Source organism: Trematosphaeria pertusa, assembly GCF_010094035.1.
Source record: "Trematosphaeria pertusa strain CBS 122368 unplaced genomic scaffold BU26scaffold_22, whole genome shotgun sequence".
NCBI classification, from domain to species: Eukaryota; Fungi; Ascomycota; class Dothideomycetes; order Pleosporales; family Trematosphaeriaceae; genus Trematosphaeria; species Trematosphaeria pertusa.
In genome coordinates, this window is record NW_022987233.1 from 620928 (window position 1) to 638838 (window position 17911).

General features: G+C 54.6%; 7 protein-coding genes across 7 annotated transcripts in view; 4 read left to right on the forward strand and 3 right to left on the reverse strand.

Annotated features, from left to right (window-relative positions):
• Window positions 1-106: 106 nt before the first annotated feature.
• On the forward strand, window positions 107-1596 carry BU26DRAFT_468666 (uncharacterized protein; the record flags this gene model as incomplete). The annotated part of the gene is made up of 2 exons (XM_033825297.1): window positions 107-533; window positions 693-1596. Coding segments are annotated over exons 1-2 (1269 nt in total), but the record flags the coding sequence as incomplete, so codon positions are not given.
• A 187-nt stretch (window positions 1597-1783) lies between these two features.
• BU26DRAFT_172035 (uncharacterized protein) lies at window positions 1784-2547 on the reverse strand. The gene is made up of 2 exons (XM_033820285.1): window positions 2030-2547; window positions 1784-1926 (listed from the first exon to the last, which is right to left on the reverse strand). The coding sequence occupies exons 1-2, from the start codon at window positions 2452-2454 to the stop codon at window positions 1848-1850; spliced, it is 504 nt and encodes a 167-aa protein (XP_033676891.1). The 5' UTR covers window positions 2455-2547; the 3' UTR covers window positions 1784-1847.
• Window positions 2548-4544: 1997 nt separating this feature from the next.
• Window positions 4545-5965, forward strand: BU26DRAFT_571624 (uncharacterized protein; the record flags this gene model as incomplete). The annotated part of the gene is made up of 2 exons (XM_033834159.1): window positions 4545-5300; window positions 5354-5965. The coding sequence occupies 2 exons, from the start codon at window positions 4545-4547 to the stop codon at window positions 5963-5965; spliced, it is 1368 nt and encodes a 455-aa protein (XP_033676892.1).
• A 306-nt stretch (window positions 5966-6271) lies between these two features.
• On the forward strand, window positions 6272-7327 carry BU26DRAFT_571625 (uncharacterized protein; the record flags this gene model as incomplete). The annotated part of the gene is made up of 1 exon (XM_033834160.1): window positions 6272-7327. The coding sequence occupies one exon, from the start codon at window positions 6272-6274 to the stop codon at window positions 7325-7327; it is 1056 nt and encodes a 351-aa protein (XP_033676893.1).
• Window positions 7328-10305: 2978 nt separating this feature from the next.
• On the reverse strand, window positions 10306-11566 carry BU26DRAFT_172075 (uncharacterized protein). Its single transcript, XM_033820286.1, has one exon. It carries the CDS (start codon window positions 11273-11275, stop codon window positions 10388-10390), a length of 888 nt encoding a protein of 295 aa, XP_033676894.1. The 5' UTR covers window positions 11276-11566; the 3' UTR covers window positions 10306-10387.
• A 644-nt stretch (window positions 11567-12210) lies between these two features.
• Window positions 12211-13604, reverse strand: BU26DRAFT_440084 (uncharacterized protein; the record flags this gene model as incomplete). The annotated part of the gene is made up of 2 exons (XM_033824375.1): window positions 12211-12793; window positions 12847-13604. The coding sequence occupies 2 exons, from the start codon at window positions 13602-13604 to the stop codon at window positions 12211-12213; spliced, it is 1341 nt and encodes a 446-aa protein (XP_033676895.1).
• Window positions 13605-17691: 4087 nt separating this feature from the next.
• BU26DRAFT_511268 (uncharacterized protein) overlaps window positions 17692-17911 on the forward strand; it is a gene marked incomplete at both ends in the record, with an annotated part of 1283 nt that continues 1063 nt past the window's right edge. The window contains one exon of the mRNA XM_033827281.1: window positions 17692-17898. Within this exon, the coding sequence (XP_033676896.1) occupies window positions 17692-17898 (207 nt within the window). The remainder of the gene's footprint in view (window positions 17899-17911) is intronic.

Here is a 17911-nt window from a genome sequence, read left to right on the forward strand (position 1 = left end):
GGCGGGGAGGAAAGTTTCCCCGAGGCTGTGCCGCCCGCTGCGCTAGCCGTCTGTGGCGATAGCCTGGCACGTGCCTGGATCTCGAGGGCGCCGCCACAACAACACATGCCCACCCCAACATCACAACCAAGACCCGCGCTCTCGACACACCCGCCGCCATTTGCGCCCATGTTGACCCCAGAGCGCTCGCTCACCGTCGCCCGCAAACGGAAGCGCGCCGGCTCGCCAGCGCCCGATCGGCGCCTGCACAAGCATGCGCGGCACTCGCACGACCCCGCTGCCGTCTACTACGACTCCCTCTCGCGCATCTGGCTGACTAAGGGCGCGCTGCGCGAGCTCGACCGACGAAATGGCCAGACGCACCAGTCGCCGCTCTCCCCGCCGGCGTCTCCGTCCTCGCTGCTTGAGCTCGACAACGCCCACGCAGCAGCGCTCCGACGCTTCGCGCGCAACGGCGGGCCAGACCTGTCAGACCTCCGACACGCAAGTGCTCCAAGTCCTCTCCGCTTTGCCTCACTGACAGCCCGTCTCCAGTACCCGGCACCCGCCCTGCCGATAGCGCCGCGCGATTCCTCGAGGCCCGCCCGCGAACGGGACCGCAGCCGCGGACAGCTCGACCAGACACGCGGACGAGGTGTGAACAAGGATGGCAGGACAAGATCAGCGTTGAGGGGCAGAGGTCGTAGGCTAAGGTCTCTGTCACGCGACCGTGGGGGCTCTGCGCGTTCGGTGCCGTCGCAACCTGAAGGCGAATCTCGGGCGCCTACGCAATCGAGCAGCCCATACGACGAGAATTTCCGCCAGCATCTCATCGACCACAACGTATTCCCGCCCTTCTATCAGCTACGCAACGACGGCACACTGCAAACACTGCCGCGGGCGCACAACCACGACGAGGTGCTGGCAAGGCTCCGACAATCTCGTACAGACCTCTCATCCGCGCCCTTCACCAACGCCGCCTTCCACAAATTCCAGGTCGACTACGCGAACGGCCCAGAGGAGGGGCTGCTTGATTTCGTATACAGTGTCCTCGAAGGCCCAGATATCGACCGTGGAGGCCGCGGTGGAAGATCACGCTTGACCAACCTCGCCAATCTAATTTCTGTTACCCTCACCGCGCCAATGCCAGACCTCTACTACGGTGCTCACCCGGAGGAGATTCTCCCAGGTCTTTGGAACCACCTGTCCAACCACATTGAGCCATCCACCCAGAAAGATCTCCCTGCTGCACCAAATTTCTTCCTTGCTGCCAAAGGACCCAATGGGACTCAAGCTGTCGCGATCAACCAAGCCGTCTATGACGGCGCCACTGGAGCAAGGGCCATTGCGGCGCTAGAGAACTTTGCGGGGACTCCATCAATGGACGGCAACATCAAAGCGATTTCTTCAGCCTTGGTTGGAGGATCACTTTACATCTATGGTGTCCACCTGGCCCCGCCTATGAACAACCGTTCCTCCATCACCTACATTGTACAACAGCTTGATGCCTACTGCCTTACTGGAAACCTCGAGAACTGCCGGAGAGGGCTCACCATCTTTCGCAATGCTATTGACTGGACTGGAGAGCTTCACAGTGCAGCTATTGCGAAGGCCAACGCCGCGTACTCCGCGCGGCTGACGCGCAACACACCACGTCTCCAGAGGGAGTCAGCGAGCAACATCTCCAGTTCTTCCGCCGACGGGTTAGCACAGGAGGTGGGGCCTAGGAGGAGAGCTTAGCTAGCTAGGCACCTCGTTGGCTTCGATGGGGTGGTTGGGCGTGAGGGAGAGTAGGGTGTGGGTATAGGCTGGGCCGGCATGGGCTGGACTAGCATGGCTTGGACTGGGGCTGCATTGGTGTTTTTGGTTCATGGGCAGGGTGGTGAAAATGTATATGTATAACCAGAGACAGAGCTGAGAGAGCAGACTGTGGCTGAGCAGGTGCATCTGCCAAGGAGTCAGATAATAGGCCAATGGGGAGGGAGAGAGGATAAAACGGCATGAGGCCTCGCGCTGCTGCAGGGCAGTTGTGAGGTTCGAGGCTGCGTACGATCGGTGCGTGGGGCGGTCGTCGGCGGGGATGGCGGTGGTCCAGTGAATGGGCAGGTCACCGTGGGGGAACCTCCACTCGCGGAAGCTCGGGACTATCGCGTATGGGCGCTCTCCAGCGAGATGGAAGTAATAGCTGGGCTTCGCCAATATGCTCGAGGCGTCGACGGCTGCTGCTGTCGCGTCGGCAGTCTCGGACAGCCAGCCATCCCAGCGGTTGCCGGCAACAACGGCGCACGCGTCGAGCACGAACTGCGCGCATAGACCGTGGCCCCCTGCCCCGCCCTGTGTATCGACAGCGAGCAGGCGTAATAGCACGTTGTGGGAGGAGTCGTAATGAGGGTGTCGCACGATGATATGGCTGGGCGCTTCCGGCTGCTGTTCGGCCGGGGCGGGGGGCGGTATCGGCGTGCGCGCGAGGCGCATGGCGGGAGTCAGGAGTGGGAAACGAGATGCAGAACGATGATGGTCAGATGCGCGACGTGGCGGGTGAAGTATTGTGGAGCTGGTGTAGTGTGTAGCCTTGGCGGCACGGCTGACTAAACCGTCCGACTTCGGACTAGCCCATTGCACCGCACATCATCGCCCACGAGACGTTGGTCAGCTGCATGGCCTAGAACGAGTGATGGAGCAAAAGTGTGCGGTTACTCGCCGTTCGAGAGAATGTAGGCCATGGCCATAGAACTGGAGGACCTGTTTCGGCAAAAGATCGCTTGCGGTGATGATAGGTCCAAATCGAGTTAGCTGAGTCGCGATGACGTCGGACCAAAGCCACAATGTGGCTTGCCTCCGAACTTAAAATCAACCTCACCCAAGACCTTTCCCTATCCAACTCGGCACCTTGACATGCATTTCACGGCTGCATAACGCCGCTATCAATAATTCTCATCCTAGTCGCCATGATTAGCAGCCGTACAAACGATTGCCGGCTGCTTTCATTCATACTGGCATACCCAAAAGGCATGGCCCTCGCTTCCATGCGAAATGCACATGGATGCCACGTGCATCTACTTTGGGATCGTGGGAGATCGTTCGCCAACTGCGGGGGTGGTGCCGTCAGGCTTGATTGCTTCAGCAGAGTTGGACTGCCACGTTCCATTCATCGTTCAAATCCTCATTCAGGATCCAGACCACAGACTCGCCTTCCATGAGCAGATGCAGCGCTCTGCTCTGTGCGAAGCCGAGGAAACGCGGCCCATCCGAAGGTGCTCGCACAGCAAGAAAATTGTGTGGATGGTGTTTTAGAGCAACACCAAAACATCGATTCTAGGGCAAAGAGGCGGGGGCATGCTTGCTCTCGGACTGAATACGCCTTCGATTACGCTAAGGGTACTATTACCGGCAACATGGGCTCTCTGCAAACAAGTTCAGGACCGAGATATACAGCTCAGGCAAGAGAGCAAATGGCGCGAGGGGCTTAGCAAAGACAGATTGCAACAATACACGTTGATTGATCTGGCTGGCTTCGAAGACTATGGATACCGGGATACCTGATACCCAGCAGGAGACCAAGGCGATCGATCAGCCTCTGTGAAGGTGCTTGGACAAGTACAGGAGCGGCCAGAGGCCCCGATAAGCTAGACAGTGCTAGACGGGAGCTATGGGGTGAATAACAACCCACAGAACGTAGGTTCCCCATGCGATTTGTCAGATGCGGTCCCCGCTCAGCACTGATGATGTCTCGACAGTTTCCGCGCGTCACCCCTGGCTCTGGAACAGCATCCACAATGCAGTCGGCGACTACTCGCCTGCTTGCTCTATGGGACAGCTATCTCGCTCACGCCTTGGTTGCGTTGGCGTATGTATTGTATTGTAGATCGAGAGCTTAGGACGTAGATGGTAGGCAGGCGTGAAAATGTGATAGGTGGAGCGGAATTGAGGCGAAGAGCGGACTAGGTGGGGTGCGCTGCTAGGGGCAGGGATGGGTATGTATAGTAAGGACTCAGGCATGGTTAGAGATTGAAGAGGAGTGCATCGCCTCGGTGTCTGGGTTGAGGAGGGATGGATTCTTGGCGAGGATGAGAAGATAGGTAGACTGGTGGTATGTAATTTAAATGTAGAGTTTTGGGTGCAGATGGTGGGAGGGTGTAAGGATGGGATAGGTAGATTGAAATTGTTAGACAGCGCAGGGGTGTGGGTAGGAGGAGGCGATGGGCTGGTATAGATAAGTGCAGATAATGAGGACTCGGACAAGGCTAGAGATTTAATAAAAGCAGATTGCTTCAGGGTCTGGGGTAAGATGCAGAGCTTGGAATGCAGACGGTATAGCCTATCCTGCTTCGCTCCAAGTCCCTGTTTCGCTACCAGTCCCAGGAAGAGCTTTTCGGCCATAACCGCAGTGAAGAAGGAGTGTTACTGCCCAGATGTGCCCAGGCCTCCTGAGCGAATATTGGGCATGTGCTGTTAGAATACCCGAGACCCCCTAGTCTGGAGTCTTTAAATTCGCAGGTAGTATTACTACCCTGCTAACTCCTACAGGCCTCAACTTGCGACTCGACCACTTAGTCTCTGTACTTATGGACTCATCTACACCCCTGAAGGATTTGTCAACACCATTAAAGGATTCACCAGCGTCTTCGAAGACTTCGCCAACACCTTCAAAGGACACCCTAGAGAACAGTCTCAAAGTAGCTCACTCAACCCCAAGGAAGCCAAACCAGCAAGCATTACTCGAAAAGGTCGAGGTCGCCGACCTCGACGCTCCCACTCATCTACCGAGGCTAAGGCATCTGCCTTCCGAACCTTCACAGCCGCCAAAAGTATTAGGAAAGGGTATAGCCGGTACAGTATCCAAGGCTACATACAAAGGGATGTCTTGCGTTGCCAAATCCTTTATGTGGACTTCTCCCTACTTTGTCGCCGAGCAACATGCCTATCGGATTTTACAAGGTTGCAAGGATCTGACTGGTCGTGTACCAGCCTACTACGGCAGCGACAATGTTAGGACTATATACGTTGAGTTTGTATACGGAAGGACGCTAAAAGACGCTTCTTCTTCCTTGTCAGCAGAGTTGTTGCGACAGTGCAAGGAGGCAATGGAGCGGACGATCAAGATTCTTCACGATTCCAACATCGCACATGGCGACATCCATGATGGCAACATCATGCTCCGAGACGGCATCGAAAAGTGTGATGCGGAACTTATAGACAAGTATGTTGTCCTCATCGATTTCAGCCACGCTGGATTCAAGCCGGAATATGGGGAATCAGGGGGGCCTGAGAGAGATTTGTATGATCTTTCCAACATCTTCTCTTTCGCTATCAAGAGCGCAGTGCGTATATCTCCAGTTCCTTCGGATTTGAGAAGACACTAACGGTTCTCCAGAATACCAGGGCTGTGTCAGAGTTCTTCCACCGACATCGTGCCCACGGGCTTTCCCAGGAAGAACTGGCACGGATTGTTAAGGACTGCCTTGTCAATCAACACATCCAAGAGGAAATACTCAGCCTCCCTCACCTTCAACCAGTATTGGCTCTCGCGCTTGCCCACGCGTGGATTGAGGGTGGTTGGAATAAGAATGGCCTTGATGCTCTTGAACGATACGAAAGGCTTACCGCAAAGTCAACTACCACAGAACATGACCGGCGCTCACTGCTGCTCATTCAATCTGCGAAGGCTCGTTGCTCTCCCCTGACCGATCGGCTTTCCACACTGCCTGATATCATCCATCAGTTTTCGTCCGAACTAGGGCCTATAGATACCTGTACAGTGCGATTAAGGTATTCCTATGCTTGCTGTTTGCGGCTTATGGGGAAGATAGACGCAGCTGCATCGGTCTTTGGTTCTTTGCACCAACTCCTCCTTCCCGTTAGAGTCGCCAATGGCGGCGGATCCACCCTGGAAAGCCATGTCTTCTATGAAGCGCTCAACCCTGACTACTGGATTCATTTAATTAAGTCTGAGTTGAAGAGGTTACAGCGTTCGAAGCGTATCTGAAGTGCTTCTATTAAGGGCATATGGGATGAGATAGATGTCTATTAAACCATGCATTCCTGCGACAATTTTCGCATTGAGGATACCTACTAAGAGTTTATTCTTCGGACTTCTTTAATGTCTACTATCTATTGCTTTGTGTGTCTAGAACATCCCACATTGTGTGTCTAGAACATCTCACATTGTGTGTCTAGAACATCGCTTAATGTTTGCATACCTTTGTCTATATAATATAGCTTAAGACTAAATCTATCTCATGCAACCCAAAGTCCTTTGTCTATTAGCCTTGTACCTTGCTTCCCAGGAACGATGAACACCGAGGATCCGGGCAGTACCGAGTTGAGATTACTGGATGCCTACCTATGCCTACCCAATCCAGAGCTGCGAATCAACGCACTCTCTTCCAAGGCGGCTAGTAAGCGCGAAACCGAGTGGGAACATGTCGAAAGTTGGACGGAATGGACAGACTTCAACCCTGACGAGATACTCCGGAAGTTCCTGAATGACGAAGTCGCTTTTGCGGATCCCTGTCAACTCCAGCGTGCAGAGTGCTCTATTTACAGTGAACGTTGTCTGGAGCACGTCCTGTCAAAATGGCACAATATGGTTGTCAACAATGCCTTACAACATATCTGCAGCAAGTTGGGGGTTGATAAAATTAGTTGGGTGCCTGGTCGACACGGGGATGGAGTCAGGCCTGACTGGAGTGGCGTCAAAGAGGAGGAGGACTCTACCAGCCTTGTTCCGGGGGAAACGAAACTGCAAAACCCTAAGTCCGCCAAACCACTACCGAAAGAGTGGCCGACTGAAGAGAGCACTGGGGAGCATACGGACTTCATAAGCTTCCTTTCCCAAGCCGCCACATACAGTAAGATGGAAAAATCGAGATACGCTTATGTGATCACCAACATGGAGCTTGTCGTCATGCGACTGTCTAAGGAGACATCAACAATACCCACCAGGCCATCAGGAACTTCCAGGCGTCTCTCAGCAGAGAGCAACCAACTTCAGGGAGGAAATATGCAGCCGCCTTCCTCTTCGCCACCAGCAGCACACGATCAGGATGACGAGACAGGAGAGGATGAATTGCCCCAGACGCAGCAGTCTATCCAGTCTGAAGAGGTCCCACCCTTCTCACCACCCCATGAACCCCCATCAGCATCTGATTACGTTCCATCCTCAAGCCCAGTTGCCGAATTGGTACACCCCGAAATAGCGCGGTTCGCGTGGACGGCATCTACGGTAACGATAACCAAAGCGCTTGTCGCCATCCACATCCTTGCAGTTCTACAGAACGAGCGCCGCGAAAAGTACGACAAGGTTACTGAGGACTACGACTACCGGGAGCTCTTTGTCTCACCTTGAAAGAAAACAAGATCCGAATGGTTGGTCTGATCGTGCGTTGGAGTAAGATAGGACTTAGGCCTGTAAACCTCTAGGGGCTTTAGAAGTCCAATAAGAATGCATGAGTAGAATTTGAACCTTAGAAAGTGTGAACCTGATATCTGCACCTGTTTTCTTGTTTCCGGATCTAGTCTTTAGTGGAGTGTGATGCAACGCGAATCGGAGGCGCCAACATTACGCGAGCATAAGCGGATTATCACGAATAACCTCTAACATGCGAGAGAACAGGAAGCGCGGGAAGTTTGCGGATCGGTAAGCCTCCTCAAATTAGCTCCCAAAACGAGGCATTAATTGCTGCAGTAGTCAAATCGGCATTAGTGGCACTAGATCTGTACCCTGCTTAATGTGAATTTGAATGCAATCCATAGCTCGTGACCATGATGAGCGAGGAGAGTAGCCGCCGCTGTGAACGGTTTAGGTGACAACTTCCCCATTCCGCCTGCTTATTCTCAATTGCCCCTGACTATACAATCCAGCACACAGACTACAACTCTAAGATCCCTCCTCTGTGTTAGGAAGATTATTAAGACTTCCGATCGCAAGCAGAGAATCGTCGGCGAGTGCTTCTACATCAACGCCAAGAGCAATCGCTACTTTCGTCGTCGTCAAGCTGAGCCTTCAGTCCAGCGGTAGTCTGGGAGGCACATGGTGTTGAGTAAGCTGGAGGTTTTCAAGGAGCTGAGCCGCCCGCCACTCGTAGGGACATGTCACCGACAGAGCTGAAGGTGTACTGTATCCCAGCAACGTTGGGCCGAGAATGAGCCACAAATAGAAGACTTGCCGCCCAGTTTCCCTTTCTTCGTGACGCTCCGCCTATCCTCCGCACGCAATCCTCTCACATCCATCCCCGACCCTAGATTGAAGACAAATGGCAAGGAATGAATAGAAGAGAGGTAGGTAGGTATCCATCAATAGCGGGCTGGTGGGACGTTGACTCAAACTATGGATGGAACCCCCTCATCTGCATACAGTACAAGACAGGACAGGACTGACAATAGTCCGCCCCGCCATCCCAAACAAGCCGAAGAATCACCAGGCTTCTGTCATGGGAATAGCTATCAGATACTACACGAAACGAATCGAAACGAATTAAAACAAGAAGCGGATAAAGGGCGGAGAGGAGAGGAGCGTAAAACCCAAAAGCAGCCATCCGTCGAGCAGCTTTCTCTGCACCGCAACGAGCAGGAGGAGATTATGGGCGCAATCTGCCACCACAGAACCGGCGTTCAAGCCGTGCCGCCCATCGAAGCACTCACTCACTCTCTTGATCATTCCTATCTGCCTCAAGACTTAGTTGGTGCTTTCCTTCACTGGAGTAGCCTGGCTTTGCAGGACCAATCCCGTCGGCTGATCAGGAGTCTCGTGATGAACTGAATTGAACTGTTTCCACTATGAGGTTTCGGTTTCCTTGTCCCTGCGGCTGGCTCCACGGGGCTAGCTTACCTGGCGTACACTGCTGCAGCTTTGCAGCTACAGATCCCTCTTGCTCTTGCTCTCCGCTCTCCCCTTCCTCTTTCTCCTGTTACTCTTTTTTAATCTTTTCAGCGACACTCTGCACGCTGGTAGAACCAACCTCTTTCCCTTTTTGCTATGTCCATCGCCATGCATATTCTAGACGCAGACACATCTATAAGCCGTCTATTGGCGACATCAAAGACAGCGCAAGTCCTTTGTACCTCATCCGTCTATAGGATGGGGGAAAGTAGAAGCTAGTACTAGTACCTCAGTGTAGGTAAACCTCGAGCCAGGCGAGAGAGCAGATAGGCGACAGGCGCGCAAATGCCGTGCTGTCGTTCCAATACGCTACTCCAGGGTTGGGGCGGTGAAATGGATAAGGAAGCCTTTGGCTGCTGGAGGAGAGAAGGCATAGACGCTAGTATGCGATCGAAGGCTCAGAATGAAATGGAATGGAATAGAATAGACTACGTCTGGTGTGCATTACCATGCGCGTATGTACAGTAAACTCGCAGGTGCCCATCAATCTGGGAATATCTAGACTATGGAACTCAATGGCGTGTCGAATATACAATTCAGCGTCCATCTACGACAAGAAGGAAGGAGGAAGGAAGGAAGGGCTTAAGCTAGCTTTCTCTCTTTGATTGAGTAGCTGGAAGGCCAAGATAATGTAATAGGATAGGATAGAATAGAACGGAATAAGTTGTAGATAGAACAAGGGTGTGGGCGTATTGCAATACATACAATGATGCGTCGTTTAGCGGACAGTTGAACGATTCCAAAGGCGCGCCTTCGACTGAGATGGCATACACGCTGAGCTTTTCCCCCTACTTGGATTGAATCTTCCTTCTCTCCACTCCATCTTCTTTTCTCTTCTTCTTCCCCTCTCTCTGCTTCCTCCTCTCCCTCTTCTTCCCCACTCCCTCCTCACTCACCAGGAAGTCCAATTCCCAAGACCCCAGCATCCGCTCTATCATGGATCTGATCTGACTCATCCCTCTTCCATCAACCTACCATCCAACGAACCGCGCCATCCCAGTTCAAAAAGCCACGCTCGATTCGTTTTATCCACCGCCGCCACCACTGCCTTCTTCTTCTTCTTCTTCTTCTTCTTCTTCTTCTTCTTCTTCTTCTTCTTCTTCTTCTTCTCTACAGTTGCAAACACTGAACGCCGAACGTCGAATGCCAAATGCCGAATGCCAAACCCCCAGCGCTACTCTCTCCCCCTCCAGCCAACTCTATGCTGAAGTAAAGCAAAGCCAAGCAATCCATCCCGCAAAAGCAAGACCAAGACCAAGACCAAGACAAGCCCTTCGTCTCCATCTTCTTCCCCCCTATTAATTACCCTATGCACCGCACCACACCCCTCCACCCCCACCAACCGCACCGTACCGTACCCCATCCCTTACACCACGCGCACATCCCCAGTGAACCATCCACATAGCTGCGCCTCCGCCACGGCACATCTGCCCACTCCTACCCTCAATCCCATAAGCCATCCATCCCTTCCCTATCCAACACCCCCAACACCCACACCACACCACTCTATATCCCCACACAGACCATCTAATCACAAACACCCGCTCCTCCCCCTTCCCACAGAAATCCCTCACCCGCTCGCTCGCTTCTCTTCTCTTCTCTTCCTTCTTCTACATTATTCCCAGATATGCCCATGTGGAACGAACGGAACGGAACGGCCTTGCTATTCTTCATGCGTAGGCAATATCGAAGCGTACACGTTTGCGGGTGAGTGGGCGGATAGATGGGTTGGCTATTAGGGCGAGGTAGTTGGCTGGCTGGCTGGTTGGTTGGTTGGTTGGTTAGTTGGTTAGTTTCTTGAAGCGAAGTGGAGCGGAGTGAAGTAGTGCACACAGCCGGCCAGGCCGGAATCGCGAGGTGTTGTGCGTAGAGCGAGAGAGCTAGAGCTTGCGCGGGTTGGCGCGGTGGTGAGTTGGCGAGGGGGTTTGAATGATGGATAGATCCCAGGGAGGGAACAGGAATGGGGGGAAGGATGGGACTGGATTGATTAGTGGGGAGATGCGGGAGATTGGGGAGGGGGGATTGGATTGGTGCTGGCTGAGTCTGTTGAACGTCGCGAAAGTAGCGGAAGAGCAAGGATAAGGAATATGGATGGGAGAGAAAGGTAAGTAGGGAGTATGCAATGGTTGTGTTGAGGGATGTTAAGGTAAAGTCGAGGGGTGTGGGAAGGAAAACCGTCGCGAGGAGTAAGTGATGAAGCGGAGAAGGAAGCGGGCCTGGGAGGGAGAGTGTGTAGAAATGTGAGGTAACAATGGACAGAAATGTGGAGTAACAGTAGAGAGAGATCTCATGCAATTCGTGAAGCGATTCAATTACCCTGTGCTTGTTCAACGATCCATGCCCATATTCCATCATGTTTGGTTGTTCTGGGACACTGACCAGCCATCCTTCCATGCTCTCCCATCTTCGTACCATGCATTTGATGCGATGTGTTGTCAGTTCTCGCGTACAAATACATTTGTCAAGCGGCTAAAAGTGGACGGAGGCATCTACTCTTTCGCTGATGGACAGGAGAAACGGCAAAGGGATGTGTCGATGCGGAACCAACCTCCGGCTATCAGCAAAGCGCTCGGTCTTGATCCAAAGGCCCATATTCGGGTTCAGGGGAATACCACGTTGTATGGAAGCATGTTGAGCCCCGCAGGCCGTCGCGATCGTTCAGCCATGCGTCGCTCTGGTTCGTGAGCCTGACAAAAGTGGGTAACTGGCCCTTCGTGACGTTGGAACCGAATATCGCCTTAGTAGTCCGAGGGACATTCCGTAGCGTCGGACACGGACCGTTCGGCGTTCATTGGCCCGAATAGGCAGCGGAGCTTTCTTTGCAGACCGACGATCTCCATGCTCAATGAGTCTTCATCCATGACAATGAGGACCCCCTTGCTCATCCGCCTAAGCCTCGTTCCGGCAAAGAAACAGCGTCAGCTCGTCGTAGCAAGCACTGGAGAGGCGGGCCATTGGTGTTGAAGTGAGGCAGGGATGGCAGCTGCCTCTAGCGTCCATGGGTGGTTCACGAAAACAGGTGTGCGTCGCTTTCCCTTCACATCGGAACAGACCGAGGCGATGTTCGAGGCTCCGCCGTTCCAGAGGGATAACGGCCGACCGTCGCCGCTCTTGCTTCCCTTTGGAAACAGGGTCGGGCGGTATTGGGATCTTCTGCCCCAGCGGGGATGGTGCATCGTTGTTGTTGCTTTCGCTTCATCGGAACAGACCAAGGCGGTGACCGAGGCGTTCCGGAGGGGTGATGAATGGTCGTTCCCGCTTCCCATCCCTCGCCTTGTAGCGAACTCACGTGCAACCGGACCCGTCGCCGAAATGCCTAGCTTCCTCATGCAGACCGGCATTTCCCCCACTCAACCCTGCTCTTGTACCTCTTGCACTCGCTGCCTCTTCCTCGACGATGCTAATGGATCTCCGGGGTCGCTGGCTGGCGTCAACGGACCAGATTGCCGCGAAGAGACGGACGAGGCGTCGGTCCTCGTATCAGTATCGGAATAGCGAGCCGGCTTTGCCGGGCGGTTATCCCAGAACAAAGGTAGCGCTGTCTTGAGGGACGCCAGCCTCTCGCCCAAGGCCCAGTCGATGATGTTCCGTAGTAGGCGCCTTGCATCCTGTACCTGCTCTAGGTACTGCAGGAAGGCGGAGTGTATCGGCTCCATGTTGTAGACAACCTCGCCATTGGCATTGGTCTCTCGCCAGTGAACCCAAATCGTGACAGACCACACGTCGCACGTTATGGAGAAGTGGCAGCTCTCGACGGCGCTGGGCGGGCTGCCATTCGCGATGGAGTAGAAGTGGTGTAGGAAGTCGCAGATGGTGGCGCCGTCGCGAGCCGACTGACAGGCGGCCTGGAACGTGCTTTGGCCGGAGGGCATCGACTTGAACTGCGCGGTGAGGAAGGGGAAGTGGAGGTCTCGTCGCAAGCAGAGGCGGTACCTGTGTGTGTGGTTAGCCAAGCGGCGCAAATGTTGAAGCATTGTGCATCTCACCAGTCCAGCTGGTCTTCCTCACCCGCGCTGAAGGGGGCCGCCACTTTTGGCACCGAAGCCGCCGCATCCACCCGCGACACATACCCGATCGCGCGGTCTGGCTGCGGGCGCGAAAGCGGTCCGTGTATTTTCTTGACGGTATCGCTCGGCGCTTCGGGCAAGAAGTGCCGACTGAGGTTCAGGTGCGGCTTCATGGCCAAGAACGGTGGGCCGCCCTCGTCCTCCCCCTCGAACAGCAGGTGCTTCTCCAGCATATTGGTCGCGCCGAACTCGATCTGCTTCCCCGCCTTGCGGCGCTTGTCCACGATCTCCTGTGCGTTCGGGGACGGCGGCTCCGCGCGTTTCGCCTTGATTGTCTCGTCGATGTGCCACTGGAGATCATCGGCCGGCTTCGCGCCCGTGTCCCAGTATATGTGGTATGAGTTGAGTTTGTGGAGGTCGTCGATGTCGGCGCTCTTGTTGCTGTTGCTGCGCGCCGGAGACGCCGGGCGGCTCGCCAGGGACGCGGGAGAGGGCGAAGGCTGGCTCGCTTCAAACGAGGACAGATTCTCCTCGGTGAGCGGCGCCGGCGGTGGAGTGGAGTCGACTGAGCGAGCACGGGGTCTTGTGGGAGGCTCGACAGCACACGACGAGGATGACAGACGCTCGACGGATTGCGGGCGGGGCCGCTGGGGGGATGGTGAGGCAGGACGGAAGCGCTTGCGGCTGAGTGCGCTAGCCGAGGAGGAGTCTTCGCACCTCGCGCGCTTTTTGGTCATGGGGTGCAGATGGACGGGGATGAGACTGCGCGGGTGGAGGTGGGCGTGCGATGTAGTGGTGGTCCGCGCGCAGAAGCGAGGCGCCTTTCCCCATCCGTACTAGCCGCGGATTCGCCCTCCGACATCCCGACATCAGCCATGCAGAGCCGTGAGAGCTCGACCCCACAGCAGGATGGCCTGCATACCACTAGGACGAGGACTTCCTTACTAGTCCACTTCTTCGCGCCGGAGGCTGTGTGAGGACCCACTCCCTGACTCGATGCGGCGCACCGCCACCTCGCAGTTCTCGTTCGCCGAGCCATCCCCACTCTCGATCCAATCGTTGCATGCCTCAGCTGCCCTTCGACCCAGAAGTCCGCGCAAGGCTATCCGCTTGCAGTCCTTGCGCCATCTCCGCATACCCTCTCGCATTGCTCTCTTCATCCCCATTTTCGCAATCATCATGGACTCCCCGCTTGACGCTTGCACTCCCCAGCAAGCGCTTGAAGCAGATCGCGCATAGCTAGAGTATTATAGGAAACAGTCCCCATCGCATACACCATGAATGGTTTGGACGCGCGGACCTTCCGTGCGATTCCGGATCAACGAGATGTTCGACTAATTTCTGGGAGCCACTATCATTTTCCCCCAATTCGGATGCGCAGTTTGCCTTCGCTCTTCAAGAGCCAGCACATCAAGCCCAGCTTCTCCAACAGAAACCGCAGCGCCCGAACGACACGTTCCGCTTCGCCATGTCCGGGAAGCGTATACATCTGGTCTGGTCTCAAAGCGCCCATTAGCAGACATACCTTCATCCCACGAATCATCATCGCGCTCAGTTCAAGCATAACACCACAGCGACGAGCTTCGCGGAATCGTTTTCTACAATACAGGCCGGCCTTTGTATTGAGGTGCCCAGCATAGCACGATCCCGAACCGGGCGCAGGAAGTTATCAACTTGAGGAGCCGTCATCTACTGCTCGTCGAACAGCAGCCGCTCCTCTACTCCGACGAGATCAGCTTTGACGAACCGTAGTCTGCCATAACCACAATACTGGACAGCCCAGGCTGCCTTCGTTTCTGCGGCCCTGGTCCTCCTTTTTAATGTCTGCCTCGCAGAGGCGGGACATTGCTGCGCGTACACACCTCGCCTGAGCCTATTGCGAAGTGGCTGTGTAGAGGGACAGGTTTACGGAATTCAATAAGGCTCTGCCTTCCGCGAACGAGAGCTTCCTTCCTCCGAATGAGCACGCCGGGCAGTCTAGACGTAACAGACGCCGAGGCGGCAGACGAAGTGGTGATGGCATTGGAACTCGAGGCATATATAGGACCTATACAGTTCAGCGCTATGTTCCACGGCGATGGAAATGGCGCATGGTCTTACGCTTTCGGCGTGTGCTAGATTGGGTGGTTATCGGGACGGGTGCGATGGAGGTGGAGAGCGAGCCGCTGCTTTACAGCGAGAATAGCAGCGGCCGCATTTCCCCTTGTATTTCTCTTCTAGACTTGGTGTAGATTGAAACTCTCGGGCGTATACGTAAGAGTAGGAATTCGCGCTTGGGATGGAGGACCGCGGGATAGCGGTAGGCTCGTATCCTGATTGCTGGAATTCGGCATCTCTGGAAGCGAGGTGCCCAGTGGAAACATCGCAGGATCGTGGCGGTTGCTCCAGCAAGAACCAATAGATAGATGTCCAAGGAAAGAATATCCGCCTTCAGCGTATACTTGCGCTGCATCCACGAGTGCTGAAGCCTGGGGGTTCCTCTTCGAACCTCTTCGACCTAGCGGTAGATGGCTAGATAGACGTAGCGATAGTCTCTCTGTGTAGCTTCCGCCTTCTCTCGCATAACACCTTATTTCACCGTCTCGTCTCGCGTAAGTTGCTGGGCTTGGCCTTCGGTGAAGTCTGGGGTGTCCGAGCGCGCCGAGAGCAGCGTCGCCGCGCCAAGAGTGGCGCAGGATCGCGACGGAGAGAAAGCAGGATGAGTTACTAAGAGTGGCTGGAGCTGGTCAGAATGGGGAAGTTGTGTGAAAGTTAAGGTCAAGCAGGATCGGGATGCCAAGGAGTGTGCGCGTTGCGATTATGAAAGGGAAAGAACATAAGGCGTAGCTCGCGGAAATGCCAAGGCGGAATAGGAGTGATATCAGTGTGAGGGACGGACTTTCGCGCTTGATAACGTTTACTTGAAGCTCGCGTGGCGTAGGCTAGCCACGGCTCATAGTATTTCGGGCCAGAGCGGTTGCCGTCGCTTTATTTATAAGGGGCAATATCACCACGCCAGTCATAGCGTTCACTTCAGGGTGGAGATGCCGAGCCTGATGATGGCGTATTTCCACCTACCAATTGCGGAGTTGGGGCCGAGCCGCAGCACCGAAGCCTCAGTATCAGAAGGGTATCAGGGTTTTAATCCTTCTGTGCAGGGAGCAAAGCAAAGAGCGTCGTAGCCTATCGTCTAGGTTGGGAGAAGGTGTTACAATAAGGAAAGGACTAAGTGGCCGTGAAGCGTTGGATCTTCGGCAGTAGCTGATGGAGAGGCTCTCATTACTAAGCTACGATGGGACGGTGTTGTTCAGGGCGAGCATGTATCTTGGGCCGCTAGCTACCTGATGCTTTTCGTTCGATCCTTTGCAATTTGCCTCTCCTGATATTGGATCGCAAAGCTGAGCAGCTGTATCTTTCCTTAGGGATTACTTACTCCGCGCTCTCGTTTTGCAGCTCGCCTATGCTCTATGATGGCGATTATTGTGGTTCCATCTGGCACGTTCTTGAAAGTCCGGTATGCTTCTGATTGTTTGCTTGAAGTTTGTCTTGTAGAGTTGACGTGAAAACTTTCGTATGCGTGTATTAACGCGAAAGCAGGGGTCTGGAGAGGCGGAACCCAGATGTATAGAGATACTCATGTAGATCGCGCACCTCTAGATGTCATCAAGAAGAGATTGGAGCATGTCCAACGTATCCAACGTATCGATACGTCGCTCAAGGCGGAGTTGAAATATATATTTGTTCTTGGGGCGAGGAAGTAAGCACGCGCGTTCGCGAATACGCGGAGATGAGAAGCATTTGGTCTCTTCGGCGAGCGAATCTTAGACTGTAGGAGCAATAAAAGGAGTATTCTTAAACATCCCAGTCCAAGACGGTATGACGAGATGCCGATAGACATACAAAGGAACTGAGGACGAACAAGCGGTGGAAGTGGACAGAATGTAGCGGAATGCTTGCATTCAGGGGCTAAGGGCCAAACAGGCGCATATGGCTTGCAAACAGGATGACTCGCAGGTTTGTTTCGAGTCCTCGAGTCCTACGTGTGGACTCGAGGTGGAAGAAAACCAGGCATGGAGAGGCATGAGGTACCTCAGTGAATTGGTACGTTCTCGCGCCTGGATGGACCATTCGCTGCCTTGCATGTGGTAAGTCTTTCACCAGCCCTCGACTCACGAAAGCGGACTATAGGGATGAAGCTCGAGCCGTGATTGCGCAATAATTGCGCCATATCGAGTCCAGCCCAGCAGTTGCTTTTCTTTTATAAGACTCGGCCCCAGTACTCAACCTGTTGGTTCGACACTTTGACTCCCAAGGCCAACTCTACTAACAACCCAACGCTCCAACTTTCTGCTCGAGTCTGCAACCTCGACTCCGCTATCACGCTCAAGCCGCTACCAACCCACCAATTCCAACTACCCATCTTCCTCTGCTCGAGTCCGTTATCACGCTCGAGTCCGCTCTCACGCTCGAGTCCGCTCTCTCACGCTCGAGTAGCCCGCTCTCTCACGCTCGAGTAGTCCGCTCTCTCACGCTCGAGTCCGCTCGCACGCTCGAATCCGCTCTCACGCTCGAATCCGCTCTCACGCTCGAGTCCGCTCGCACGCTCGAATCCGCTCTCTCACGCTCGAGTAGTCCGCTCTCTCACGCTCGAGTAGTCTGCTCTCTCACGCTCGAATCCGCTCTCACGCTCGAATCCGCTCTTACGCTCGAGTCCGCTCGCACGCTCGAACCCGCTCTCACGCTCGAGTAGTCTGCTCTCTCACGCTCGAGTCCGCTCTCTCACGCTCGAGTCCGCTCTCTCACGCTCGAGTCCGTCTCTCAATCGAGTCCGCTATCAACTTACCAATGCCCACCGCGCGTCTTCCATATCTTCCCGATGGGGCTGCGCGAACCCACCGCCAGCGGCCACGTCGGAATCGGACTAAGAATCGCGGCGTTGGAGTCAAACCCAACGCACCTCCTGAGGTACGGGCACATCAGGAGCAGGTTGGTGATCCCCCAACCGGGCTCATACCCAACGCACCTCCTGAGGTACAGGCACATCAGGAGCAGGTTGGTGATCCCC

What these genes read in the sequence shown, in the direction of transcription:
- BU26DRAFT_172035 (XM_033820285.1), bottom strand. Translation starts at nt 2,454, where the DNA reads ATGCGCCTCGCGCGCACGCCGATACCGCCCCCCGCCCCGGCCGAACAG. An exon ending in GACCGCCCCACGCACCGATC is followed by an intron (nt 1,927 to 2,029) that starts GTACGCAGCCTC and finishes ACTCCTTGGCAG; the next exon opens with ATGCACCTGCTCAGCCACAG.
- BU26DRAFT_172075 (XM_033820286.1), bottom strand. Translation starts at nt 11,275, where the DNA reads ATGGTACGAAGATGGGAGAGCATGGAAGGATGGCTGGTCAGTGTCCCA.